We start from the raw sequence: 24,359 nt of genomic DNA, 5'->3' as shown, positions 1-24,359 counted from the left end.
CATTGTTGTTTGTACCTGCAGCACTGTTCTAGTGGAGCTAGGATGGACGGCTCATCTTTGGAGTGGCGCCCAAATCTGCAGTGAGAACAGACCCAGTGTCAGTCAAGTCACATTTACAGCCATACGATTAAACCATTAAACTAAGAAGGATTTGCCTCCAAACATTAAAGTGAGAAGAACTGAGACAAGGACAAAACATATAACATTAGGAACAGTATATCAGACAATACAACAGTAATGTTACAGAGCCAATAAAATCCCAATACATCTAAGCATCACTCCAGACCTCTTAAAAACTTAAAAAGACTTGTTTAAGTTTAAATGCATCAACACTGACTTGTTAAAACAAGTTAAAGTTGCGGTGCATTACAACAAAATTATTGTCTCATTCTCACACACACACACACTTAAAACGCACACATTGACCAACACATCACCAGAGATACTCACGCCCTCCCGTTGTCGAGGTGCAGTAGAAAAGTGTTGTTGCCGAACTTCTCAAATGTTTCATAATGGTGCCTGTCCATGTTACCTGGGGGAAAAGACAGAGGTCATCAGTTACTCTTGGTAATTATCATAAGGCCATCACTTAAAGTACAAGCCTCCTCAGTAGGTCTTTCTGCTGTAAATATCCTGTGGGAAAGTACGTATATACATCAACCCAAAAACCAGCTAGCCTCTTGGCACAGTTATTTATCTGAACTGCAGGTATTTTCAGTGGAGGTCTTTGTCAAGGTGCAATAGAAATATTTTTGTTGGAAATAGCCGTTGAGAATCTACCACCGAGACAAACTCCTGTACATTTATTGTACTTGAAAAATAAAGTGTTTCTGGGTGGAATTAAACATATTCAGGTGAAATGCACAGTTGGTTATGACCAACCCAAGTTAAAACTACAAAAGCACACATCAGGGCAATAAAAACTGTTCTTTACCGTCTTGTTCACAGGCCATGAGAATAAAAAAAAAAAACAATAGCAACCGAACTTAGCTTGTCCAATCTTAAGACATCTGCCTGGAATTTCCTTCATGAAAAGCATGCAGTAAAAGTCATTATAACTGCAAATTTATTTCAGGGAATTTTATGTGTGCGTGTGTGTGTAGGTGTGTGTAGTTGCGTATAGTCATATGTATGAGTATATGCATACATGTGTGTTTCATTTAAATAAAGCTTTGGCATGACATTTCAATACATTTCAGTGACATTCCCATTCCTCCATTCCCAGGGGTCTGTGAGATTCTGTTTTATCACACAAGTTATAAAACAAAACGATCTATGGATCATAATTTTGTATTAAGATATTATGTAGCAATGTTTTAATAAAAAAATAAATCAGAACATAAAGAGGTTGATAAATTGTCACACAATTCATGTGAACATTAAGTCTAACCACAAGCACCTGTACAAGATTTCTCATAAAAAGTATGGCACAAAAAGAATCGTGACTCTCTTCTATAGATCTAGTCTCATTTATTCATAAGTGTCGTAGCTACATCAGTGTGTGTGAGCCTCAGTCAGGAGTATCACAGCGGTAAACATCAGGTCTGTACAGTCAGAGCATGCTCACTAGCCTCACCCTTCTCAAACTACACAACACAGGATTTATCTTAGCTGGGAGGGGAACCGTGGTGATAATGTTAGCATCAGCCAGTCCCCAGTCTGCACTCTCCCGCTCTCCATCCAGATAGAGCGGACAGTGGTAGACTGGAAACTGAGGGGCGTCAGATGGAGGAGCGTCTGAGACTTGGACAGTGTCTGCGTTCTTCAAGTGTGAGGTTTTACGAGGGCGGGTGTCTAGGGCTCGAGCCTGGACGTAAAACAGAGGCATCAAACACGACTGGGGAGAGAGTGTGTCCTGCAGGGCTCCCAGCCGTGTATCCCACAATGCCCCTCTCAGCTCCAGGCCGCACAAATACACACCGTCCAGGGGGAGAGAGGCCGGGGATGTCAAAACACTCAGAACCTGGCAGGACAAGAAGAAACATCAGAGTCAGGGTGGGAAACTAACTTTTTTGATCAATTTGATTCCAAAATTTTGCCAGCCAAAATGCTTTTATAATAATAGAAAAGAGCCTGCCTATTTGAACAGCATTTGCCTGATATGCTAGAGTTAATTTCCCACCCTGGTTACATTTTAAAACTTTAAGACTTTCTTGCTTTACCTGGAAATGTAGGGCTATATTACTGAAACATTTGCGTTTTGCTTGAGCAGCCTCCCTCATCAACGCCACTAGAAAACCTCTGGCATTTTTGAAAGCAGCTAGTCGGTAGGCAGCGGGTGGATCTGTAGTGGCGTCATCCCAGAGATAAACACTGAGCAGCTCCGCCCTCCTCTCCAGGAGAGACAGGTTAGTGAGCTGGAGGAGGGAAGTGAAGGTCGGTGTGCTGTATTGAACGGGCTGGTGGAGCTGTGAGAGGAGCGAGGACACCAAATCAATGAGATCATCCCACTCAGCCTGGAGGAAGGCACGCAGGGGGCCGCGAGAAACGCCTCCTGCATTCATGTCATCCTTGTTCTCTAGGTAACTCTTCAGAGCCTGCAGTCTGTCTCTAGCGTGGCTGTAATCTGGCAGCGTGGCAGGGGGCTTCAACTCGTTGCTGGAGCTCCTGACTCTTCCTAGAGGAGTCTGGGAGTCCCGCAGCAGGACGTTCAGGGTGTGACCTTTGATCTTGACCATCTCTGCTGCCTGATCAGCGCTGAAGCCTAACACCAGGGGGTCGCTGATGTTGACCAAGTCCTGAACACGTTGCTCCAGGACCTGCAGTAGTCCTGACAAATCTGTGGATGTGAAATGATACGGTGACAAAAACAAGTTTTATTTACACAGAATAGATGAGAAAACACACTCTCTGATCCTTGTAATTCTCATTATTGGTTGTTTGTAATGTTGATGATTTAGGAATTTAAGCTCATTCTACTGCTGCACTCATTTATAACTTGCTCTCGACAAGTGCCAAATGTCAAGAACGTAAAAACAGATTACTGTATGATCAATGAGCTTGTAAGCTGTACAGTATACAACGTATGAGTAGAAAGTTGTTTGAGTACCAAAGCGGCCAGGATTGCTGATGATATTAGAGAGGACGTGTGGCCCACTGCCCCACAGAGGCGACACTGTACTGAGGCAGGTCTTGGCAACACTCTCCGCCACCGCCAGGTCTGCAGAGTCTGACACATGGCCGCCATGTACCAGATTGACTATGAATGAAAAGTACAATGAGGTCAAAGCATAATACAGTAACTGAACTAGCGGGACAGTTCCACCTGTTAATGCAGCCTCACCTGCTATGTACTCCAGAGCCTTCGTCTTGTCATGGCAGAGACTGGCGATGTGAACGTGTGCCTCCACCAAAGCCAGGAGGTCTTCCTGAGTCCTTTGAAAAGAAACAACCCACATACACGTACAAAGGCTACAGTCTTCTTCCATCATGACATATCCACAATTATGACAATATCTCACAAAAAATGTGAAGCTCATAACCTCATGTGAATGTGAAGCTCATAATGTTGATTTTATATAATTTAGGTTATTAGTTATATATTAAGACATTTAAAAATAGTAATATTGTTGAGAATGGGATAACCTGTTTATTAAGTAGCATTAGCATTATTATTAAGTATTAAGTAAGTCATGAATTTCAATTATATTTTGATTTTCTGTAAATTAATGTGACAAATACAAATATTTTGGGATGGGACATACAGTTTTGAATTTTAACACCGCATCAAGCAGAGATTTCAAATTGCTTAAATGAATTAATGAGAGGAAGGATGAATCTACAGTATCTGTACAGTATACGTATGTGAGATCATTTTCTCACCAGTGGTAGATGTTCCCCTGGCCTAAAGACTTGCAGGTCTGTCTCTGCAGTAAGACAGAGTGCAGGATGGCACAGCGGAGGAGGGGCTCCACGTCGTCGACCGTCATGCCCGACAGAGATTCAGGCTGAACGAGGGACGCCACCTGACGCAGAGAGCAGCTCAGCTCCTCCTTCACATCCCAGGGAGAGTCGCACACCAGAGGCAGGCCACACATTCGCACTGCCACTGTAATAATAATAATCATCATCATCATCATCATCTTCATCATCATAATCATAAGTATAAGGATTACAAAAAAACACAGAAAATTAAAGTTACAAAGTGTCTAAGTACAAAAATAACAAATAAAAGGCAAAAGTAAAAAAAAAAGAGACATTAATTAAAAACAAGGCAAGCCAGGTGTGTGCCCATTATACAAAGTGACTTATTAGGAATGTATCAATATAAATACTGCAATGGGATTTTGGATACTGGGTATTGTAGGGCATTGGTATCGGTGAATTTCACCAATAGTAAAGTTCATCGAGAACCATGATCATCAAAAATTAAAACCAGGCAACTTGATTTTCTGCGTTTTTTCACACAAGGATGTCCGACCTTTTTAATGGCGAAAAATAATATATCTGCATTATTTTTGTGCACTGACTCCAGACTAATGTATTTTGTTCATGGAAAGGATCAGACTGATACTCTGTATTGGACAATATTTCTATCTTAGTACCTGGAATGGGTAGCGAAAGAGAGAGACTGGTTCATCCAAAGGACTGAAGCTATAGTGGTTGATCTGGAGAGGGGTATCTGGATAATTAGCAGCATAGGAAAGACCTACCGGGTATGGAGCGTGTTGTGTATCCTCGAGTTATAAACCACAGTCGGAAGCATGGGTGAACCAGGCTACTTGTGCATGGTGCTGCTGTCATGAGCCCCTCGCCTGATAGATAGATAGATAGATAGATAGATAGATAGATAGATAAGAATGTATATTTAATTCTAAGATATCAGGCACGGATAGGTCATCACTGAATCAATCCATTATTGTGTGATTGGATGTTTTATTTTAGGCTTTCGATCATTATACAGGAATCATGTATGAAAAATAGTGTTATTTTCTAAATACTGTATGCGTTTGTATTAAAATTGAGTAATCCAAATCCAGTTTACACTGATTCTTTATGAACAAACTACCTTTAGAAGACGAGACCAACTGATTGAGATGAAACACGACTTTGTCATCCCATTGTTCCAACAGGTGACAGTTGTTAAAAACCAACCAATGGCCGTCATTAACAGCTCTGTCCAGTGCTGAGAGGATGACCTCCCTGTCACACTTAGCTCCAAATGAAATGACTTTCAGCTGAACCTAAAAAACAGACATTTAAAAACACATCAAAGAGTGCATAGACGTGCAATGGTTACAGCTATTCAAATGAAATAAATAAATAAAATGTATGTTACCCCCTTTGCATCTGCTTGATAGCGGTTTAATTGTTCTATCAAGTGAAGAGGCTGAATGTTTGTCCACCTCTCTCTGCCTGGACTGGGCAACGTAAGAATGATGGGTCCCTCGTGTCTGGCAAGGAATCGGGAGAGGGCCTCTGGGTTCCCGGTGTGAGGAGCCTCAGGCCCCGCTGTCTGTCCAGAAACGCCGAGGTGGCAGGCGGCCATGTCCTCAGCCACTCCCCCCAGGCAGTGAGGGAGCATGGTCTTCCAGAGTAGAGCCCGCTGCAGCGAGGACAGATGGGAGTGGGAGCGACAGGGAACAGCTCCCGCCACGGTGGAGGATGGGAAGCGCAGGTACTCCTGCCACTGTATGGGGGAGGAGGCCAGTGATGCGATCAGCCCTCTGAAAGCTGGGATCTTCTCCAAGCAGAGGAGATCTGGGTGGATATGAGGGGGTATCCAGCTGGGCAGAGCAAGCTGGGATGTGGCAGGATGTGAGGTGGTGGGAGCAGGGGAGCAGGATTTGGCTTTAGGTACAGGGAAATCCATGTCTCCGAGGCCCTTGAGGAAGACCGCCCTCTCGGCCTCAGAGCAGAGCTTGTTGTGCCGGAGCAGAGCCACAGACACCAGCAGCTTCAGAAGGGCGGCATGGCTCTGGAAGAGACAAGGCCGGTACTGGACCAGCAGCTGAGCTACCATCCTATGAGTGAGCTCTGATATTATGACCGCTGGTACTTTCCCACTGAAATAGGACACATCTGGCCTGCCCTTCACAGCGAAGGCCCCACGCATCACCGTGATGAAGCCACGCAGGGAGAAGAAGTAGACCGGGGAGAGACGGGCCGCCTCCTGCAGAGCCTGGTAGAGGGCAGCAGCCAGCCTCGCTGCTCCTCGGGGCCCGGCCAGCAGGTCCTCATGCTGCTCCAGCTCCACACTCAGCTGCCGCATCTCAGCCTGCAGTTCCTCCACTGCTGCCTGACAAGCAGCCACGTGGGGGAGAAAATCAGAGTCCTGCAACAGCGGGGTGTTGGACTGCAGGATGTAGTCCATTAGAGAGACCTAAGAGAAGAGTGATGTACAGGAACTATGAACAACAGCAAATAATTAACACTATCGTCTGTTGAGAAGAATGTTGCATGAAAGCACTGCATCATGTTTCAATTTGATTTGAGCGCTGAAATACATTTTTTCATCCACTGGCCACAGTGACAGGTGGATTAAGACATGCATCAGCCACTCTCACTATTTCACCACTATTTTACTGCTTTTTAGATGACAAAATAAGCCCCAAATGATGGTTGGTTACCTCCCAGAGTGGCTGGTTGAGTAGATAAACCCCGATTTGACTCTACTTCACTATATCATGTAATACTAAATGAACCGACAGGAATATTAATAGCTTGGTATGATATTAAATGCTGGTCTCATCACCTCCATTTTGACCAGTTTGTCTTGCAGTAACTGCTTGTCATTCTGGAGGACAGAGTGTTGAGTCAGCAGCTCGGTACACTCAGACTGCAGCAGCTGTGTCAGCATCAGCTCCTGGATCTCTGCTGAGCTCAGAGAGAGGTCAAACACTTGCACCGCAGCCAAGATGGACGGGTGGATCTCTAAGGAACAAGAGCAGGGACACCGATAGTAAGCCACTGCTTTCAGATAGCTACACACAGCTAATACATGTACTTACATGTATATATGAAGAGTTCATTCCCAAAACGCTGCTGTATATATTCATATAAGTTTAGCTGACCATTCAGTATCTCTAAAGTCCAGAGGATCCAGTCTGTCAAAGTGTTACAATTTTGTCAATCAAGGACTTGAGTACATATTATTCTTTAAAATGAAACCATCATTTATTTAAATGTTGTGACATGAATCATTTTGAGTAGGGGTCACATTTTTCAAATGGTGGACATTTCATTTTGGAACCAAACTCATTATAAGTAGAGTGATATGTTTAGTCTGCTGTCCATTGTACTGTATGTTTGGTATTGTCAAGTTGCACTGGATGTGACGTCCTGTTGTCCTTGTACCATGTGTTTCACTATGCTCTGTGAAAAAATATAAGTGTGTCTCTGTACCAATGACAACTTTCACCAATTACCAAGACAAATTGCTCTATATTTTTTTTACTTGCCCATTAAAGTGATTCTGATAAGTTAAGTATAGTCTGATGGCTTACTTTGCAAACAGTCTTTCTATATCCCTGCTCGCATTATGATCATTTTACAGCTTGTTGACAGCAGAGATAGGAAAATATGTATAAAGATGACAGCTAAATTCATTAAAGGCTAACAAAATGTTTGGATATGGTTTACTATAGAGTTAAAATATGTGGTTTGAAGGGGAATCTACAGTATAGGATGAGTGTGTACCCATTTCCTGCTTAGCCCAGCCTCTTTGTGTGTATTCATGCGATGATCAGCACATGCAGCTACAATGTAAGTCTTACTATTTATATGGTTGTTCTCTCCAACTTCTCTCCAACTCCTTCAAATCATGCACTACTAATGCAGTGCAGGGAAAACGCAAAGTAGGACAACTTCAACAATGACTACCACTGTACAGTTGTATTGCCTCTCCCATTCCTCCTTACCACTGCTAAGCAGTCGGACAGGCAGATGGGTGCTGAGGAAGAGGCAGAACTGTGGGTGTGTCGGCTGGACAGGCCGCTTGAACCCTGGGAGGAAACTTCCAGCGGGACGCACCAATCTGGCCAGAAACTGTGGGCTGGGGACGGCACGTTCCACATGAGTTACCAGCACCCTCAAACCTGCACAAAGAAGGGGTACAGTGAGTGTAAGGCTGAAAAATATACTGAGAAATTAAGCTATCAAAATTAGCTGTTGTTTATATTAACTATTGCATCATATTGCCACTATTAATTCACCTTTCTCAGCTGCGTGGTCCAACTTGTTCAGCAGCTCTGGGTCATCAGCGCAAACCACCACTTCATACTCAGCCTCCATCCCAAGCTTGGTATTGTCTCCTACAGAACAGACAGTTATAGTTATGTTTTGTAGCTTTTACGCTTTTCAATCCAAATTTACAACAATTTAGATCCTATCTTGGAGCCAACAGACTATGACAGATAGAAAGACACTTAAACTACCAATATAGGCTTAGGATATATACAGTATATATAGACATTGGGATATTTGTTACATCTATTCTCTGAGCACTGAGGCCTTTGCACTCCTTGTTGCTTGTAATGTTGGCTAGGCAGTTAAGCTTATTCTATTGTTGCACTCATTGTAAATGGTTCTGGATATGAGCATCAGCTAAAAGCCTGAAATGTAATGGATGGAATGCCATTAACCACTCTACAGGATATGATGCAACTATCCCTTGTGCTATTTTAGGGTGGGCACCTGTGTAGAAACCTGGCTTGGATGTTGGAGGAAAGGGGTTTGGGTGACAGCAGGTGCATCATTGGGGTCATGTCACCTCCCATCATAGATGTTGTGTAAATCTAAGGGCCTACCTGTGATGAGCCAGCTCTGACAGCTAATCTCTACATGATGCTGGCCGTCTGTCAGTAGAGGCCAGTGCTGAACCCAGGGTCTTCTGTATCCCCAGAGCAGCAGCTTGACCACCAGCCTGGCAGACAAGTCCTGGACCTGCCCCTGGTCCATGCCTACTGCCCGAGCCAGGACCAACTGAAGCTTCTCAGCCACAGGGATGGCAACACAGAGAGGGGGGTCAGGGGGCGCAGGGTCACAGTCTGTAAATAGGGAGGTTCTGGGGTCCTCAGGGTTTATGTTAATGCTTCCTGTCTGACACAGCACCTTCCACTTGCTCAGTAGTTCTGTGCATGTGTCAGGTCCAAAGGGACCCAAATAAGAGATGATTGCAGCCAGAATAATAGCATCTCCTGGGACAGTTTGGTTATTCAACTCTGCCTCCTGGAGGGAAAAGGGGGAACATCACATTCATTTAAAAAAAAGACATCATATCAAGCAAAAATGTTGCTGCTTAAAACTGCTTCAAACAACAATAGACCCCAATGTAACAAAGTGGACCATGTTTAAACTCAACTCTCTAGTACAGATACTGTCTAATACTATCACCACTGGCACACTTTGATTTGACTCCATCAGTAGCCTAATCATTCTAGCCAGCTCAGAAGTTCAAACCTGGCGAGGGGCTCACCCAGTAATATGTGTAAATGCTGTGTTACCTGAGCAGCAGCCTCCCAGACTGTGACATGTCTCTCCATCTGCCTGACAGCAGCAGCAGCCTGTCTCTCCAAGCTCTCGGCTCTGTGCAGCTGCATCAGCAGCTCCTCCAGGTCCTTCTGTACAAACTGCAGCTGGAGCTCCATGTCCTCTAGACGCCGGCACACCTCCTCCTCCTGCAGCCTGGCCAAGCGCAGACGGCCACGTGCCTCCATAGCCAGCGCCTCCAAATGCTGCTTGCCAGCTTCCTGGGAGAACGTGTGGTGTTCCCTGCAGGAGCAGTCGTACACGGCCCGCACCCATCGGCACAGAGACTCACAGGCCTTGCTCACCTCTCGCACAGACTCTGGCACAAACTGGGGACTGTGAACTATCTGGCCCAGCTGCTGCAACTGGTGGTTAGTCAGGCTGTAGCGGTCAAAGAACTCCAACTCCTAGGAAAAGCAGAGATATTACCAATAGAGGACTCCCAAAACAGCCACTTAAAGTTAAAAAGGGTTCAAAGCGTAACAGTGCCACCAGCAATCTACAGATAAAGCAATTGCTGCATTACTAGACAAACTGGACTAATCAATGTTTCTAACTTGTGTATGATAATACTATGTTTTCTATGCTGCCTTTGCAAAATGAATTTCCTTTGACAGAACAAATTGTAAAAAAGGCCTGTTCAAAGAAATGTGTCCAATATAAATATTTTTTCCACATACCTGGAAGAAGTTGGATTGCCCAAGAAGTTGTTTAGCACTCTCCCAGCTGGGTGGACGATTGAACAGCAGGCAAATGGCATCCATGATTTTCACCACCCCATCAGGTGGATTTCTGTAGTGCCGCACCTCCTCCAGGTCAGATGGACTCAGGCACTTGAGAATCATAAGGCCTGACAGGAACACAGGGCTCACCTAATGGAAACAAAATTCAAAACTTCAAGTTCATTTTCCATGACATTTAATTTATTATTTCTTCATTAGTTGACTCTTTAACTCATATGGTCATATTTTGTGACTGAGATTTTTTTGTAATGTGGTCTATTCACAAGATACATCTAATTTATATGCTTTTGTCTGCAGAAATTAATAAACCTTGAAAAGTCAACAGTGGCACTTAGATGTGAGTCTTAATCTCCATGAAGTATCTGTTTACCTGCTGCTGAGTGTGATGAATCTGCTCTTCCAGCTGTTGCAGCTTGTTCTCCTCTACCACACACTTCTGCCCGGCTTCCTCAAGCAGGCTCCTCTCAACGTCCACAGCGCTGAGGAGCTCTTTCTCACGCTGCAGCACAGAAGGGGAATGCAAATGTTATTGGTCAAGATTTGCTCAGTTAGAATTCAGTTAACAATTTTCTCTGATGTTTTTAAGCCAGGTACTCTGCATAGCACCAGAATACTTTGTATACAAACTTGTTTGAAACCTGTTTGGCTGACTATAAAAAATTGAATTTGCAGCAGTTAATACTGTTATTTTGTTCAATTATGTAGCCTTATTAGCCTTATCATCCAAAAGTACACACACATCGTATATTTATCCTAATTTCATATGATGAATTACTCTGCACAACCTGCTGTGTTTCTGCAACTTTCTCTTGCAGTCTGACCAACTCCTGTTTGTACTGCACAGCCGTGTTGGTCATGACGTCCAAACGAGCCAGGACAGTTGCAACTCTGAGAAAATGAAATAATAATTGTAGGCATGTGGATTTCTATTTTGTTAAAAATAGACATCATACTTATTATAAAACACCTCTGTTTCTTTCTGCAAATTTGAGACAAATGTGTCCAGTGTTTATTACGTTCACTACAGTCTGTGCTAACATTTTGGCAAACTATATTTTAGTGCGCTCTACAAGCTAGCTCAGCATCATCTCAAAAGCATTGGAATATGCACTGTAGCACACTAAACACTGGACACCCAGAAGTAAAACTCCTACCAAACTTGTTTTGTCCTACAGTAGTAAGTTCTTCAATGATGGCTTTGCTGGGTTGTCTTACTTAAACCAAGATGATTTGGCTTATTTGCCAAAAAGTCCATTTAACGCTTTAACTTACCTGCTGGCCTGGCCCAGTCCGTGCTTGTGCAGGTGGTCACAGAGGTAAAAGAAGTGGGCGATGAACTCCATATAAGTCTCGGGGCTGAAAGGCTGGGCACTTAGAAGAACAGAAGCGTATCTACATGCATATTGATGGATTCCTGCCATGGCCAGAGACATGCTGGCCTCTAAGCCTTCTCTCTCCGCTGCATTAAAAGCAAAAGAAATAGGGTGTATCTTACTACAACCAGGAAAGTATACTTACATACATACATCATATGGGTCTGTATAGCTCAATAGGTAGAGCCTGGAATTAACACTGTCAGTTTTATGGGTTTGACCCATGTTAAAAATGTATACTGTCATAACACAATAATACACTTTTGATAAAAGTGTTCACCAAAAGGCATATGTTATATTTTCTTACATACATACATACTCACATATTGTATAAAGTATATGAATGAAACAGGCATGAACTAACTTTGGCTGTCTGACTCAGGTTTGTGGGGATTGTTTTTGAAGCAGTGAGCAGCAACTTCCACTAGAGACTGTCTGGACCAAGCCTGGTACACCTCCACACAGCAGCTGAGGCTCATGGCCTTGGTTATGTGTGCCTGGATCACAAAGGATTTGTCAGTATTAGTATTGACAATCAAATACCAATCAAGCATCAGTAAGGTAACAAAATATGTACTTTAGTAAAAAGGACATGTTTGAGAGTTCTTAGAGGTATTTTATCTTAGTATTCTGTCTTCAGTGCATTAACCCTGTTGCATTAAAGAGTTGTAAATGTGCTGATTACTCCTCTTACAGCTGGCTGGCTCAAAGTTTAAAAAAGGAATAGGAGGACTTTTTTATGAGCTGATCACAATTTGTATGCAAATGTTTTAGTTTTCAATGTAACCACACACAGGTCTACAGGTTCTTTGATAAAGGTGGCGTGAAAAGTAGGATATTTGCTTTGTTGTATAGAGTTCGTAAAAGGAAAACATCTAAGTCAATTACAAGAGTTGTACTTGAGTGAAAATAGTTACATTCCAGCCCTGGGTGTTGTTGGCAGGCATCTCTCTGCTGTCTGACATGGTGAAAGGCAGCAACAGGAACACATGCACATTCCTGTGGAACTGGCTCAAGTACCTTTGTCAGAGGGGACAGAACGAATAATGCTTATGATCTACAAAAAATATCAAATATTCACATATTCTCAAATATTATCTTTAAGCAGTCACATTTTTCCTAAAGGCCCATCCCTGTGAGTGATTTTAGATCAGCATCCCTAAAGCTATATTCGAAAGTTGCAATTGTTCAATGAGTAATACAAGTGATTTAATTAAACATTAAACTGACAATGCCCTCAGCTATATTCTGATATTTGATGTGGGCCCATCCTCATAAACCCTTTCTATCAAAACAACCAACACCCACTTGCCTGAGCTCAGTGACATCCTTAAGTATCCTCAAGTGAACACACATTGTATGTATTTCTTTTCTATCTAGGCTTGACCATTCAATTATACAATGTGATGGGGTTGATTGATAACCCCCAGTGGTCTCTAAGTTAGGCCTAAATAATGTGGCAAACTAGCATGTGGGTTAAAGAATCAACTAGATCTTTTCCTCTTACTTCTCAAGCATCTGATCATCCATGTGGGATCTTCTCAAGTTCTTCACAGTATTCACTCTGGGAACGAGATCTGTCAGCTCTTCATGTGAGTAAAGCCCCCGGGAAGTTCGATGGGCCATCGCCACCAGTAGTTCTTCCCTGACAGACTGGCTGATTTCCTCATGAGCCAGTATTATGACATGGGCGCCATTCACTCTAGTTTGACTCCCAGCCTCCTTTAGGATTTCGTGCAACTCATTCTCATTACCAGGATGTACCTCCATCAACTGGTATCCCATGAGGTAGGCAGCTAAACGCACAGTGGATTTACGGCCTGTGCCTCTGACTGAACCAAACAGGACTCCATGACCTCCAGGTATGAGCAAAGCCCTGAGGATATGCAACAGCTGATGCACCCTCTGCCTGTGTAGAATATAGCTGGATGTAATGCTGTGGTTATCATCAAACTTGTGCTCTTTGTCTTCCTCTTTCCTGTTCACGGTAGTTGATAGCTGTCGCACTAATAGATCAAGGTCTTGCTCCTGATAAGAGCTAAAGTTGAAATAGTGTTGCTGATCCATTGAGTTGACAGGCTCAGAGAGTTCAGGGCCAAAAGCAATCTTATCCATAGTTTCCTCCATGTTCTGAAGAAGCTGTAATGGCAGAAGGAGCGTGTCTAGGCTTGGCTCCTCTAGGCTTGGCTCCTCTGAGTCATTGGTTTCAGCCTGCAGGGATGGTTCAGTCAACTTATGGCTTCTCTTCCAGTCTGACTGGCCAATTGGTTTAGGCTCTTTTGGCGGAGAGGGGGATAAAACTTTACATAAGTTTACATCTTGTAGGGGCAACTCATCATTCTTCTCCACTATCTTTTCTTCCTTCTTCACACTTTCTTCCAATAAATAATCTTTATTCTCACTGCCCCAAAATGAGCTGGAGTCTGAGCTGCTAGAGCCAGAGCTGCTTGGTCTAGAGTCTTCCTCTTCTTTTAGGGTTGCCGAAGGCACAAGAGGCGTAGTAGAGAAATGTGAGGGTGAGGCCCCACTATTCATCTCTCTAAATGGTGTATCTGGATGCTGACTGGTTGACTTAAGAGTGTCTGGTGTTTCTGTGGGTAGTGTAGAAGTACTAGGGCTTGTAGCAGTGGGTGATCCTTCTACACTGACAGGCTGGGGCTCATCAACCAATCTACTTCCATAGTATGTTGTCGATACCTTGGCTATCAGTGACACCAGAATTTTGCTTTCATCCTCTGAGCACAACCTATCACTGAAGGTGCGCAGGCACTCGTGCATCCACAGACTGGCTATTTTAAGGACACTAGCTGCAGGCCCTGGCATGGCTGGGAGAAGGCACGTTAGTGCAGACTTTGAAAGAACTTTTATGGGGCTGGCATTTTTCTGGAGTGGCTGTGTGTTTGAGTTGTCAGGCTGCCATAGACGCATCCCCTGAAAAACCTTCTGCAGGTCATGATGGGAGAACATGAAATGGGGCCTCTGAACAGTAGGTTGGAATTGCTCACATACAGCATGATAAAGACTCTGAGTTGCGGCGATGATACAACATGCCATGTCCGCATAACTCGGCACAAATGGGATGTCTTTGAGCCAGAGTTTTAGCCGAGGAGAGTGGACAGAGAATAGAACTTCAACAGATAAGCTGGGCAGGACAAAGATGGAGAACAGGCGGGAGAGGCGGGAGGATATTGCATTACCGCTGTGATTACCCGATCCAAACGTACGGCAGGTAGTCACGTAGCTGATGGTTCCAGAACTCAATAACTTGAAGTGATAGGTATTGAATGTTAGAATCCCTCCTTTTGAAATACTTTGTCGTAGTGTCTCTAGAGCCTTTGACGTCTTCCCAAAGACATCTACCCACAGGAAAGATATAGAAATATTAAAGTTTTGCACTATGAAAAATCTGATCTGATTTCATCACATCAGTTTCCCCAAGTTGATGTTTTCTTACTCACCACAGGGGGCTTCATGCAAATCATCCACAAACAGAAATAGTCCCGACTGCTTGGTCATGCCACCTTTGGTAGCTTGACAGGTCCTCCAGCGGCAAATGTTATCCAGCACACTGCGCAGGTCTCGGGAGCTCAGGAGTGGACTGGCAGGTAGGCTAATGTGTGGCCTGTGATAACTCAGCAAAGTGTTGCACAGAGTGGTTTTCCCCGAACCAGCCTCTCCTGCCAGCAACACCGGCTGGTTTGCCTCCAACATGAGGTCCAGTAGATGAGAATATTTCTCATACTATGTAAATACACAAGGGGTACTGGTTAGTTCAATTCATAGTATTCCCATGATGTCACATGCATTTCCTAGCAATATGGCGCTTTACAATACACACAGCTCATTGGCCGTGTTTGTCATTTGATTGTAATCACCTGTTAATTTATTACAATCACCTGTTATTTTCCTACCAAGATGGCCGTGTGGTGATGTAACAGAATACTATGGATATTCCAATGCAGTGATCAGCATTTACATTACATTTGACATTTTCTACAATTACGGCATGTAGAATTTAGACTTATAATAAGCATAAAATCCTAGATAACCAAATCAATCAACCATCAATCATAGTAAGGAGTTCAATGATCATAGCAAAGCTGTAACATTATCAAGCTCTAAATGGTTGATATTTAAGATTTTACTGAAGTTCAATTTATTTTGACCTTGAGGACAAACCTTGGGAATCGTTGGATTGGCCAACTGTGTGTTCTTACTCCTGAGACAATTGTTGCCGTTGATGCTAAAAAAGTGCTCAAATACAGTCCCTTCGCCTGGAACCTCAACTCTGTACCGGCTATTAAACATCACTTCTCGGGCTAGCAAGTCAAACTGTGGCCAATGGCTGAAATGAAGACACATAAAACATGAAGTATCAATACATCGGTGCGTGACGTTCATTTCAGTCTTTTAGTGAAAAGAAGGATTAGATATTCTGACAGCAAGAGCATAGTTAGAATGCTAAGTCCAATATTTGTTTACTTGTATGTGATTACATAAAAATAAAACAGCTACATGATGATTCCCTTACCGAGGATGCAGGTGTCCACCAAATCCCCAAATATAGGCCACCAGAAAAAGGTTCCTGGCCTGCAGCTCTTGCTGAGCGGAGGGAAATTGGGCATCTGTGCCTGATGTGTGGGCTTCATGTAGAGGCATATCTGTTGGGAGAACTGGTAGTACAGACTGTTGTTAGGGAAAGCTACCTGTCTTTATGTTAATGAGTATGTTTATAATAGGCTACCTCTTTCGTCTGTCCGTCTTAGTGTAGCTTTTGCCCCATCCTTCCCAAAATGCTCTAGGAGGGCATGTAGGATCCTAATGAATGACAAGATTTCTTGCAGTCCATACATGGGGCTTTCACAAAATTTGCCGGTTCTGTCTCCTTCAATGTGCATTGCGGAGGTTAGAGCATTGTGCCTAAGCAAATTGAGTGTGCGGCAGAAAAGATCCTCAGCTAGACGACTCCACATTTTCAAGATCCCTTTATCTAGTGTGTGCTCACTACAAAGAGTATCCATTTCACCCTTCCACACAGCCTTCCACAGATCAGTCCCGGTGAAATACACAAGGTTGCATCTGGTCACTGCAGAGGGGCTTGCATCACTGAGGTCTATGGTCTCCACCAGTAGCTTTAGCGCTGATTGGGACGGCACAAGCTTTTCACCTGATGACAAGCACAGAGATGGATCCTCAGGACTGCAGAAGTTGGTGAGGCAGTCCAACCAGCCAGGCTGCCCCAGAGGCTCCCCATCCATTACCAGCCACTTCACTTTTGGTGTCTGATCTCTCTTCCTCTTATTGTTGCAAATGTCCAAAGCTGAGAGGTTGTGTCTCTCTGAGTCTCTGAGCACTTTCGTGAAAGCTCCATCCCGCCACCCTCTCTCTTCACACAAGCCCCCAAAGACCTCCTCATGGGACATGGCATTAGGAAATAAGACCACAGTGTCAACAGAGCTCCAGGTTGAAACAGAGATTTGAGGCTCTGTCTGTGGGCCATCTCCTTTTGTTGTATTGTCATGTTCAAATACATCCTCCCCTGCCCTGGCAGCCAGACTACATAGTGCCCCAGCTAGAGCACGGTAACAGGTTGTCTTTCCACTCCCTGAGGGGCCCATCAGCAGAACTGCCTGTGAGAACTTTATGGCCTGGTAGAGTGTGACAGCACTGCAAATCATTTGTGTGTCGGAGTGTAATCCTGTTCTTTCCAGCTCTTCTGTAACTGCATCTTTAACTAGGTTCTGCTCTTCTTCCTCAATATATTGTTGGAGAACAGGAAATTGGCATGCCATAGGGAACATTTCCTTGAAAATGGTGTGGAATTGTGAGGCTTTCTTGTGCTCATAAATAGCGGGTAATAAGACAGATAAAATAGCTTTGACAATGGCTTTCTCCTCCATTACTCCCTGTATAATGCGAGCACACTGACTACTGTGCATAAACTTTGAAGGATTTGCAGCTTTATCTTCTCCATCTCTCTCAGTCACTTTGTCAGTCACATTGTGTGGAGCCTGAAGAGCCTTATGTTCCTCAGCCAACACTTTGTCTTCATCTAAAATGTCTTTTTGCCTGATGCTTTGTTGTAAGTATATACCAGAGGCAGTGATGATATTTTGCAAGACAACAAGCCAGCTGCTCTGCTCTTCATTGATGAATTCAGGCAGACAGAGGGAATCTTTGGCCAGGCTAAAGAGGGACACCAGACGTCGACTTAAAGACATGGCATCTGAGAAACCAATGGAGGCCAACATTACCTCTGCGATGATCCTGTAGTCTGGATGGGTTAATGCAATGGGCCTGGTGGCAGCTCGCAGACTCTCTGGAACCTCAGTTGTGTACCCTTTTGATGAGATGATAACACATCCATAGCTTAGATTGGCAGAAATACTTTTCCCTGCAAGTAACATCTGGCATTCTTGCTCTACAATGTTTTTGCAACCATCACTGGCCTGGTCCTTTGGCTCCTTATGAACGCTTTGCTCCTTATTTATCTTTAACACAGAGAAGAATTGGTGAATGTCTACTAGATGCTGTCCCAGTAATGACAGGACCCCTTGTGTTAGTAAGTCCACAGAGTCCAACAGAAGCCATGCACCAGTCTGGAGGGCGCCAAACAGCATCTGCTGGACAACACCAGGGCCCATGCTCAAACAACACTGTAAAATGATGGCCTGTCGCCCCAGAGCTTTTCCCAATTGGACCACAGTCTTTGTCGTTCCAGACATGCATGGTCCATTCACAAACCCACATCTGTAGCTGGTCAGAGCAAGGAGAATCCCCAGTATTGCTCTATCTGTGGAAGGAGTATTCACCATCGTCCAATCATTTGGACCAAAGTACTCGTACCCATATGGCAGTCGATAGCCCAGGACGTCCACGTAACATGTTGGACAATCACTGCCATTCAGACTCTGAATGTCTGAATTTATATGATACTTCATCAAACTTAGCCACTCAAAAGACGACTCCAGCTCACATTGTACCTCTGTGAGTCGAGATAGCTGCTGTGCATGATTCATTGTAAGTTGCACCAAAGCACGCAGACACATCATCATGTGGTTAGAAACCAGGGATTTACCACTGGCACCTGTGATTCCATCCCTTATGAAATGGCACAGGTTTTTCAGTTTTTCAGAGTTGTGTGTTTTTATGTGGCTCCACTTCACTGGGCTGGATGCTTGGTAAACTTTTAGAACTTTACTGCACCATACCACTTCCTCAGCCACCAGCAGACATTGAAGAGGGTATTCAGACAGTAGATCCAATATACATAGCACATTTTCCCTCCTTTTAGCATTAAGTAATAGTGCGTTTCCAACTTTCTTGTCACACTCCAACTCTTGGTCTAATGGTTGGAGCTGTTTTCTTAGAACAGCACATTGTTTCATGAGCTGCATCATGGTCTTTTGTAATTGCTGCTCCAAGACACAAAGCCAGACCAAGGGGTTGAGATTTGGTTCCAAGGGACAAAGAAAGGTAATGTGCTCACGGAGGCTGCCAAAGACCCCCGGCACCTTCATCTGTATGTGGGTATCAGATATACTCCCACAACTGCTTAGATCTTTTGTACCATTTGGCATTTCACTGTCCACTTGAAGCCAGCGCACTCCTTTAAAGCATTTGCGCACAAAGGGTAGCAGAGTGGAGGGTGTAGAGTGCAGGGAGATCAATTTTATAACTTCCCTGTCGCTCAAGAAGCATAGCCGGGGGAACTCTCCACGAGGTGCATCCAGGAGATACAACATCTGGTTGGAAATAGCTTCCATTGTAGACAGACCATTGATGAGAATCAGGCAAAGGCTGTTACCATGGAATTGGTTATTTGTCTTCTTAGATCGAACAATGTTCAGCACATGAGGGTCAGTCGATATAAAGTGAATTATCTCTCTGAATGTCTCTTGGATTGGATGGAACCTCTCCAGCTATGAAAAAAGAGACATAAACATAAACCTGATTTAAAGTTTGCTGTATACATGTAAACTTCTTAAATGTACCAATGTCGTAGCATTGCAAAGATTAGATTGGTTTGACTTGCCGCACATAGATGCTTTTATCAAACCACTAACTTTCTTTATGTTTCTGAAGACATTTTCTCATTTAGTCAGACTGATTGACTGACACAAAGACTAACAGTATGTGACAGCTAAACATAATTCTTTCATGTATGTTCAGCCTATAAAAGATGATTGTTTACATTGGTTTGCATGTGTGCAAGCACTGTAAACAAGTCAATTAGACCCTTAATTTCAGTTACAATGAGTTGTGAATGTTGAGAAAAGCTTAATTTCCATTTATACATTTACACATTACACATTTACTCAAACTCAACATGTGTATACCTAAAATTTATATGGCTAAATAAATGCAGGATTTAAATTGTTGTATATGTCTTGCTATTGTCATGCACTTGACCACAATAATAGGATAGCCAGGATAATAATGTTCTCCTTGCACCTTGATGAACTTACTACTTGAACGTACCAGTTCCACTCTCTGAACACTAACAGGTGTTTCATGAAACATCTTGGTCAGGAAGGCCCATGTTTGCTGGTATCTTTCAAAGAAATCAAGCAGCTCCTCTATGAAGATTGAAAGGGAAATACAAAGAAAAAGCAATGTATATTTACAAGTAAAAGCAGTTCACTCCTTTAATGCACTTGGAGGCAAATATTCAAAATTTGTCATATCAGCAAAATGACACTTAATTCTCATACACTTTATACTTTCAATTTTTTCTGGATATCCACTTTACCAAGTTCTTGTAACAACTGCACCCAGTGTTCCACCGCCGACCTGAACTCAGCACTGTGTGGAGAAACCATCATGTTGGACAGGGTCATCAAACTGTCCTCCGTCTCAGCAAGGAGCGTCTCCAGACCTGATGCACACAACATGTATTAGCAGATCACAGCAATTTGTATGCAAAATATACCGCTAATGCACAGTTTACACTGGTAGTCATTGTAGATGTCCTACTGCATTCATTCTGCATCTATGCTGCAATTAATACAACAGAAAAAGTTTTCTGGAATGTTACATAGTCAAACTGAATCAGTGCTGTAAATCAACCCTAGTGTTGATTAAACCAACTAATAACTGGACTATTCAATGCCTGGAAAGACTGCAAAATGTATTGTTCATCAAACAATTCCTCCGGGTGATGGAGCATGTTTGCACCAGTAGTTGAGCAAACATGCAGTAGAAACTGGGACTCTTACAATGACTACATCTGTATTATTAATTTGTTAGTTTGTTACTCGGTCTCACCTGTGATGGTGAGTGTAGCGCCATCACAGGAGTGTTGACTGGCAGTTTGGTGATTGGAAACGGTGTCAGGTGAGGGCTTCTGTGTGTGTATCGATCCATGTTGTGATTCATCGAGTTGCCACACAGAGACAGTGAACTTATCCAATTGGAAAAGTCTGGCTTCCCATTCCTGCTGAAGCTTCCGGAAGTTCTGCTCCATGTCCCACTCTGCCTTTGCTTCTCTGCATATCTAACAGAGGAAAACATGCTAAATCAATCAAGTGTCAAGAAAAAATATCAGTGATGACATACGGCATTGGGTTTTTGGTCAACACTACTTGGCAACAATGTATACATACAGTAGTTGCCTCAGCATTGCTGCACAGACTCACTGGAACTTCTTGTCGCCAGTAATCCTTTAAATGGATGTTTGATTGTTTTTGGTGCACTTGTTTCATTGCACTGCCCATCTACATAGCCCAAAAATTGCCCAGTGTATCCCCCCCTCTCCTGCTCTCACCTTGTTAATGTGTTTCTGGTGATCTCCAAGCTGTTCAGACATCAGTTCAGCAACAGTCAGCTTCATCTCTGGGACATACAGTAGGCCCATGCCTGCCAGAAGAGATGTATTTTTATCACTTTAGATATAATGAATATCACATAACTTGCATGTGTTAAAATCACTGCATAGTCTCTGACCTTGGAAAATTGTTCTCCAGTGTTTATGTTTGAGTGTGGGGCTCCACAGTTTGGCCATGACTGCAAGCTGATGGCTAAGGTGTTCCAGCATACGTAGAGTCTCCTGCAGCACTGGGTCATGGGTAGGTATGGTCCTTGTCAGAGATGCAGCCTGCTGCTGCCACACATCAACTTTCTCCTGAGCTTGTGACACAACAAACTGACAAAAAATATATTTCAAAACATTAGTAATGTCAATATAAAAATGCACTAATAGACAGATCGGTAGACAGACAGACGGACAGGCCAGCAGACAAGAGACAGACAGTTACTGTTTTAATGGAGCTAGGGTGTTATCTTAATATTTATATTTTTAAAATGGCAGAGGCAGCAGGTGCCGTGGTTTTCAAGAACAATTTTCAGGTCATCCAGGGTGAAGCAAAAAGCAAAAAGAAGTTCATATGACATGTTACCTTGCTGAAGAGCAACTGCCTCCACTCTTGTATCCAAGTCATGTACACACTCATCAGCTCCCACAGTTCCTTGCGGGCTTTGATCTTTTGAATGGCTGTTGTCACAACGGCTAAATCCAGTGGATGTCCTAATGGGAAGCAACAAGACACACTGGTCTGATGAGAAGACGAGGTATAAAATAAGTTTCCCACACCATTTTTCAAATAAATTCCATGACTATTTTCCATGACTATTCTAAGCCAAAAAAACATGTTTCCAAGATATTTGACAGTGTTTATGTTCATTTTTTCCTTTTTTGTTGAATAGCTGATTTTAATGTAATAGGGATTGTGTTGGCTAGCAACTCTCACATGGGACTTCAATAAATCAGGAAATCTGTTGGGTTTTTTTTTTTTGGGGGGGGGGGGGTAAATTTGAAAGTGTTTTGCTCTACTAGTGGCCAAGTTTCACATTAAGTTGAAAATATTCTGAACAAATCTCCATGACATTTTTCAAATTTCCAGGTTTAGCACGATCATAAAGAAAGGAAAGAAAAACAAACAAATGACTTGTTCGTTTCCACAATTTTCTACTACTTCACCTCTTAGGTTTTCACTGGTCCTGCTAAGCTCTTTCAGCTTTGCACTGACAGCATACACCTGTCTGCACATAACATTAAGTTTGGAGAACATTTCATTGGCATTCTGGGCGGGGTTGAGGAAGGGTCCGGACGTGGCATTAGACACCATTTTGTCCAGATCACAGACCAAAGACGAGAACATTCGGTCCAGTGCGTCAGCCATTGAGGGAAGACGCTGGCACACAGTGTCCTCTGCTTGCTTCAAGAGAGGGACATAGCAATCCCACAAGCTCAGCATCTAAATACAGAACACAGAGGCACACAAATACACACGCCGCAGTGTAAAAGCAGACAGAGTGGAAATGCGAGCAAACAGCTAGAACGTTCTGAAATGATGCATGAAATTGGGTCGTAATGTGTTTATTAATGACATCATTTTCACATTTCTGCCTGCAGACCTGTTCTTCCAAAGTCACCTCCTGTTCAGTCATCTTCCTATAGTTTATGCAGATGGTATCCTGGAGGGAGTGGATGTACTCTAAACGTTGCTGCGTGTCAGCCAACATTTTCTCAGACTGCCTTACCTGCGGAAAGAAAGCAAAGTTTTCCATTTCTATCAATGTTACCATTTTCTCATACCTGTAATAAATCATGTTTTGTTAGTGATGTGGAATATCTCTCCTGGTCCAGAGGTCAGTGTAGGCCCCTATGGCTAGACGCTGCTGCTGTTATTGAAAAACTGTGTAACTGCAGTTTTAGTACATTTCTTTTTTTAACTCTCAAACTCTCTCTTTGACTTAAATGTTTATGTTTGCAAATGTTTAACAGCTCATGACCATAAAGAGCGCACTTATGCACTCTGCCAGCTCTCCAATTACAGACTCACTGGTGCTCACTGAAATGACAGCATTACATATCGTAATGCACCATTTATCGCTCAATCATCCTTGGACAATGTAATCAAAACTCTGAACACATAAGCTCTGACGAGGTGAAACTCTTGGGATGGAGAATTAAAAAGTATGGACAAAAGTTTGAGAGAATGTGAAAGAAAGCATCAACTGTGATAGCTGTGACACTTCTGCAACAAATCAGACTGCCGTCCTTGTACCGTCAATGCAGGGGAAAATTGTATTGAGTTCTACTCTTTTTTAAGCGGGGTAGGGTCTGAAGTCTATGGTTGGGCACCCTACAGCTGAATGGATGTGAATGAGTATATAAAACAATGTGATCAGTTTTAGGACTATAGCTACAGAGTTGACAATCATCAGTAATACTGGTACAGTTTTGTCATTTATGCATTTTGCTTTTGTTATACAATTTTCCTACTTGAGTTGGGTTTTGCTGTCATTTAGTTTCCTTTGTCTAATCTTCTTTTGTCTAATTTGTTTTTGTTTCTTTGTTCTTTTGAGATTTGATTACCCCACTGGCTTTTTTATCTCACCTGTAAAATCTGTAATCTATTTCTTGTCTTACGTTATTGTTACTAATGCTTTTCTTTCGTTTTTTAGTTTTTATACATGCAAATAGTTTAAACAATTCTATACCATGGAAGCGTATTTTGCAAAGTCATAGAAGTCTCTGGGTTCTGTCTTGAGTTCAGCAGTAGTCCTCCTCAGGTGTGATATGAGGCTCTGTGAGTGCAGCTTCATCTGCTCAACCAGCTGTTTTAACAGTTTCTCCTCGATGGACTTCAGCCGTCGTCCTGGGGAAACACCGGCAAAGAGCAGCCACTCACCCAAAATCCCACATAAAGAGCACAAAGTTTCACAGAACACAAAGAGTCACCACACACACAGTTTCACACACACAGACCCG

General features: G+C 43.1%; 2 protein-coding genes across 2 annotated transcripts in view; both read right to left on the bottom strand.

The window, feature by feature from the left end:
• Positions 1-24,359, bottom strand: part of LOC139909261 (extracellular serine/threonine protein kinase FAM20C-like) — a 38,200-nt gene that overhangs the window by 645 nt on the left and 13,196 nt on the right. The window contains exons 8-9 of the mRNA XM_071896277.2: positions 451-532; positions 16-75 (exon numbers count right to left, since the gene is read on the bottom strand). Of these exons, the coding sequence (XP_071752378.2) occupies positions 16-75; positions 451-532 (142 nt within the window). The remainder of the gene's footprint in view (positions 1-15; positions 76-450; positions 533-24,359) is intronic.
• dnhd1 (dynein heavy chain domain 1) overlaps positions 1,553-24,359 on the bottom strand; it is a 28,458-nt gene continuing 5,651 nt past the window's right edge. Inside the window, exons 11-44 of the mRNA XM_078282373.1 lie at positions 24,089-24,246; positions 23,000-23,125; positions 22,563-22,839; positions 21,982-22,109; positions 21,530-21,728; positions 21,351-21,442; positions 20,852-21,080; positions 20,337-20,462; positions 20,066-20,163; positions 16,329-19,506; positions 16,116-16,257; positions 15,764-15,929; positions 15,043-15,325; positions 14,197-14,940; positions 13,092-13,860; positions 12,502-12,604; positions 11,963-12,081; positions 11,484-11,663; positions 10,997-11,099; positions 10,582-10,710; positions 10,149-10,340; positions 9,444-9,875; positions 8,748-9,168; positions 8,154-8,252; positions 7,860-8,036; positions 6,695-6,873; positions 5,279-6,322; positions 5,002-5,183; positions 4,653-4,720; positions 3,823-4,048; positions 3,284-3,375; positions 3,050-3,199; positions 2,163-2,779; positions 1,553-1,963 (exon numbers count right to left, since the gene is read on the bottom strand). Coding sequence (XP_078138499.1) covers positions 1,553-1,963; positions 2,163-2,779; positions 3,050-3,199; positions 3,284-3,375; positions 3,823-4,048; positions 4,653-4,720; positions 5,002-5,183; positions 5,279-6,322; positions 6,695-6,873; positions 7,860-8,036; positions 8,154-8,252; positions 8,748-9,168; positions 9,444-9,875; positions 10,149-10,340; positions 10,582-10,710; positions 10,997-11,099; positions 11,484-11,663; positions 11,963-12,081; positions 12,502-12,604; positions 13,092-13,860; positions 14,197-14,940; positions 15,043-15,325; positions 15,764-15,929; positions 16,116-16,257; positions 16,329-19,506; positions 20,066-20,163; positions 20,337-20,462; positions 20,852-21,080; positions 21,351-21,442; positions 21,530-21,728; positions 21,982-22,109; positions 22,563-22,839; positions 23,000-23,125; positions 24,089-24,246 — 11,639 coding nt within the window. The remainder of the gene's footprint in view (positions 1,964-2,162; positions 2,780-3,049; positions 3,200-3,283; positions 3,376-3,822; positions 4,049-4,652; positions 4,721-5,001; positions 5,184-5,278; positions 6,323-6,694; positions 6,874-7,859; positions 8,037-8,153; positions 8,253-8,747; positions 9,169-9,443; positions 9,876-10,148; positions 10,341-10,581; positions 10,711-10,996; positions 11,100-11,483; positions 11,664-11,962; positions 12,082-12,501; positions 12,605-13,091; positions 13,861-14,196; positions 14,941-15,042; positions 15,326-15,763; positions 15,930-16,115; positions 16,258-16,328; positions 19,507-20,065; positions 20,164-20,336; positions 20,463-20,851; positions 21,081-21,350; positions 21,443-21,529; positions 21,729-21,981; positions 22,110-22,562; positions 22,840-22,999; positions 23,126-24,088; positions 24,247-24,359) is intronic.

Source organism: Centroberyx gerrardi, chromosome 3 (genome assembly GCF_048128805.1).
Source record: "Centroberyx gerrardi isolate f3 chromosome 3, fCenGer3.hap1.cur.20231027, whole genome shotgun sequence".
Classification (NCBI taxonomy): Eukaryota; Metazoa; Chordata; class Actinopteri; order Beryciformes; family Berycidae; genus Centroberyx; species Centroberyx gerrardi.
The sequence above is the reverse complement of the archived record's forward strand: the minus strand, read 5'-3'. Positions and strand labels throughout refer to the sequence as shown.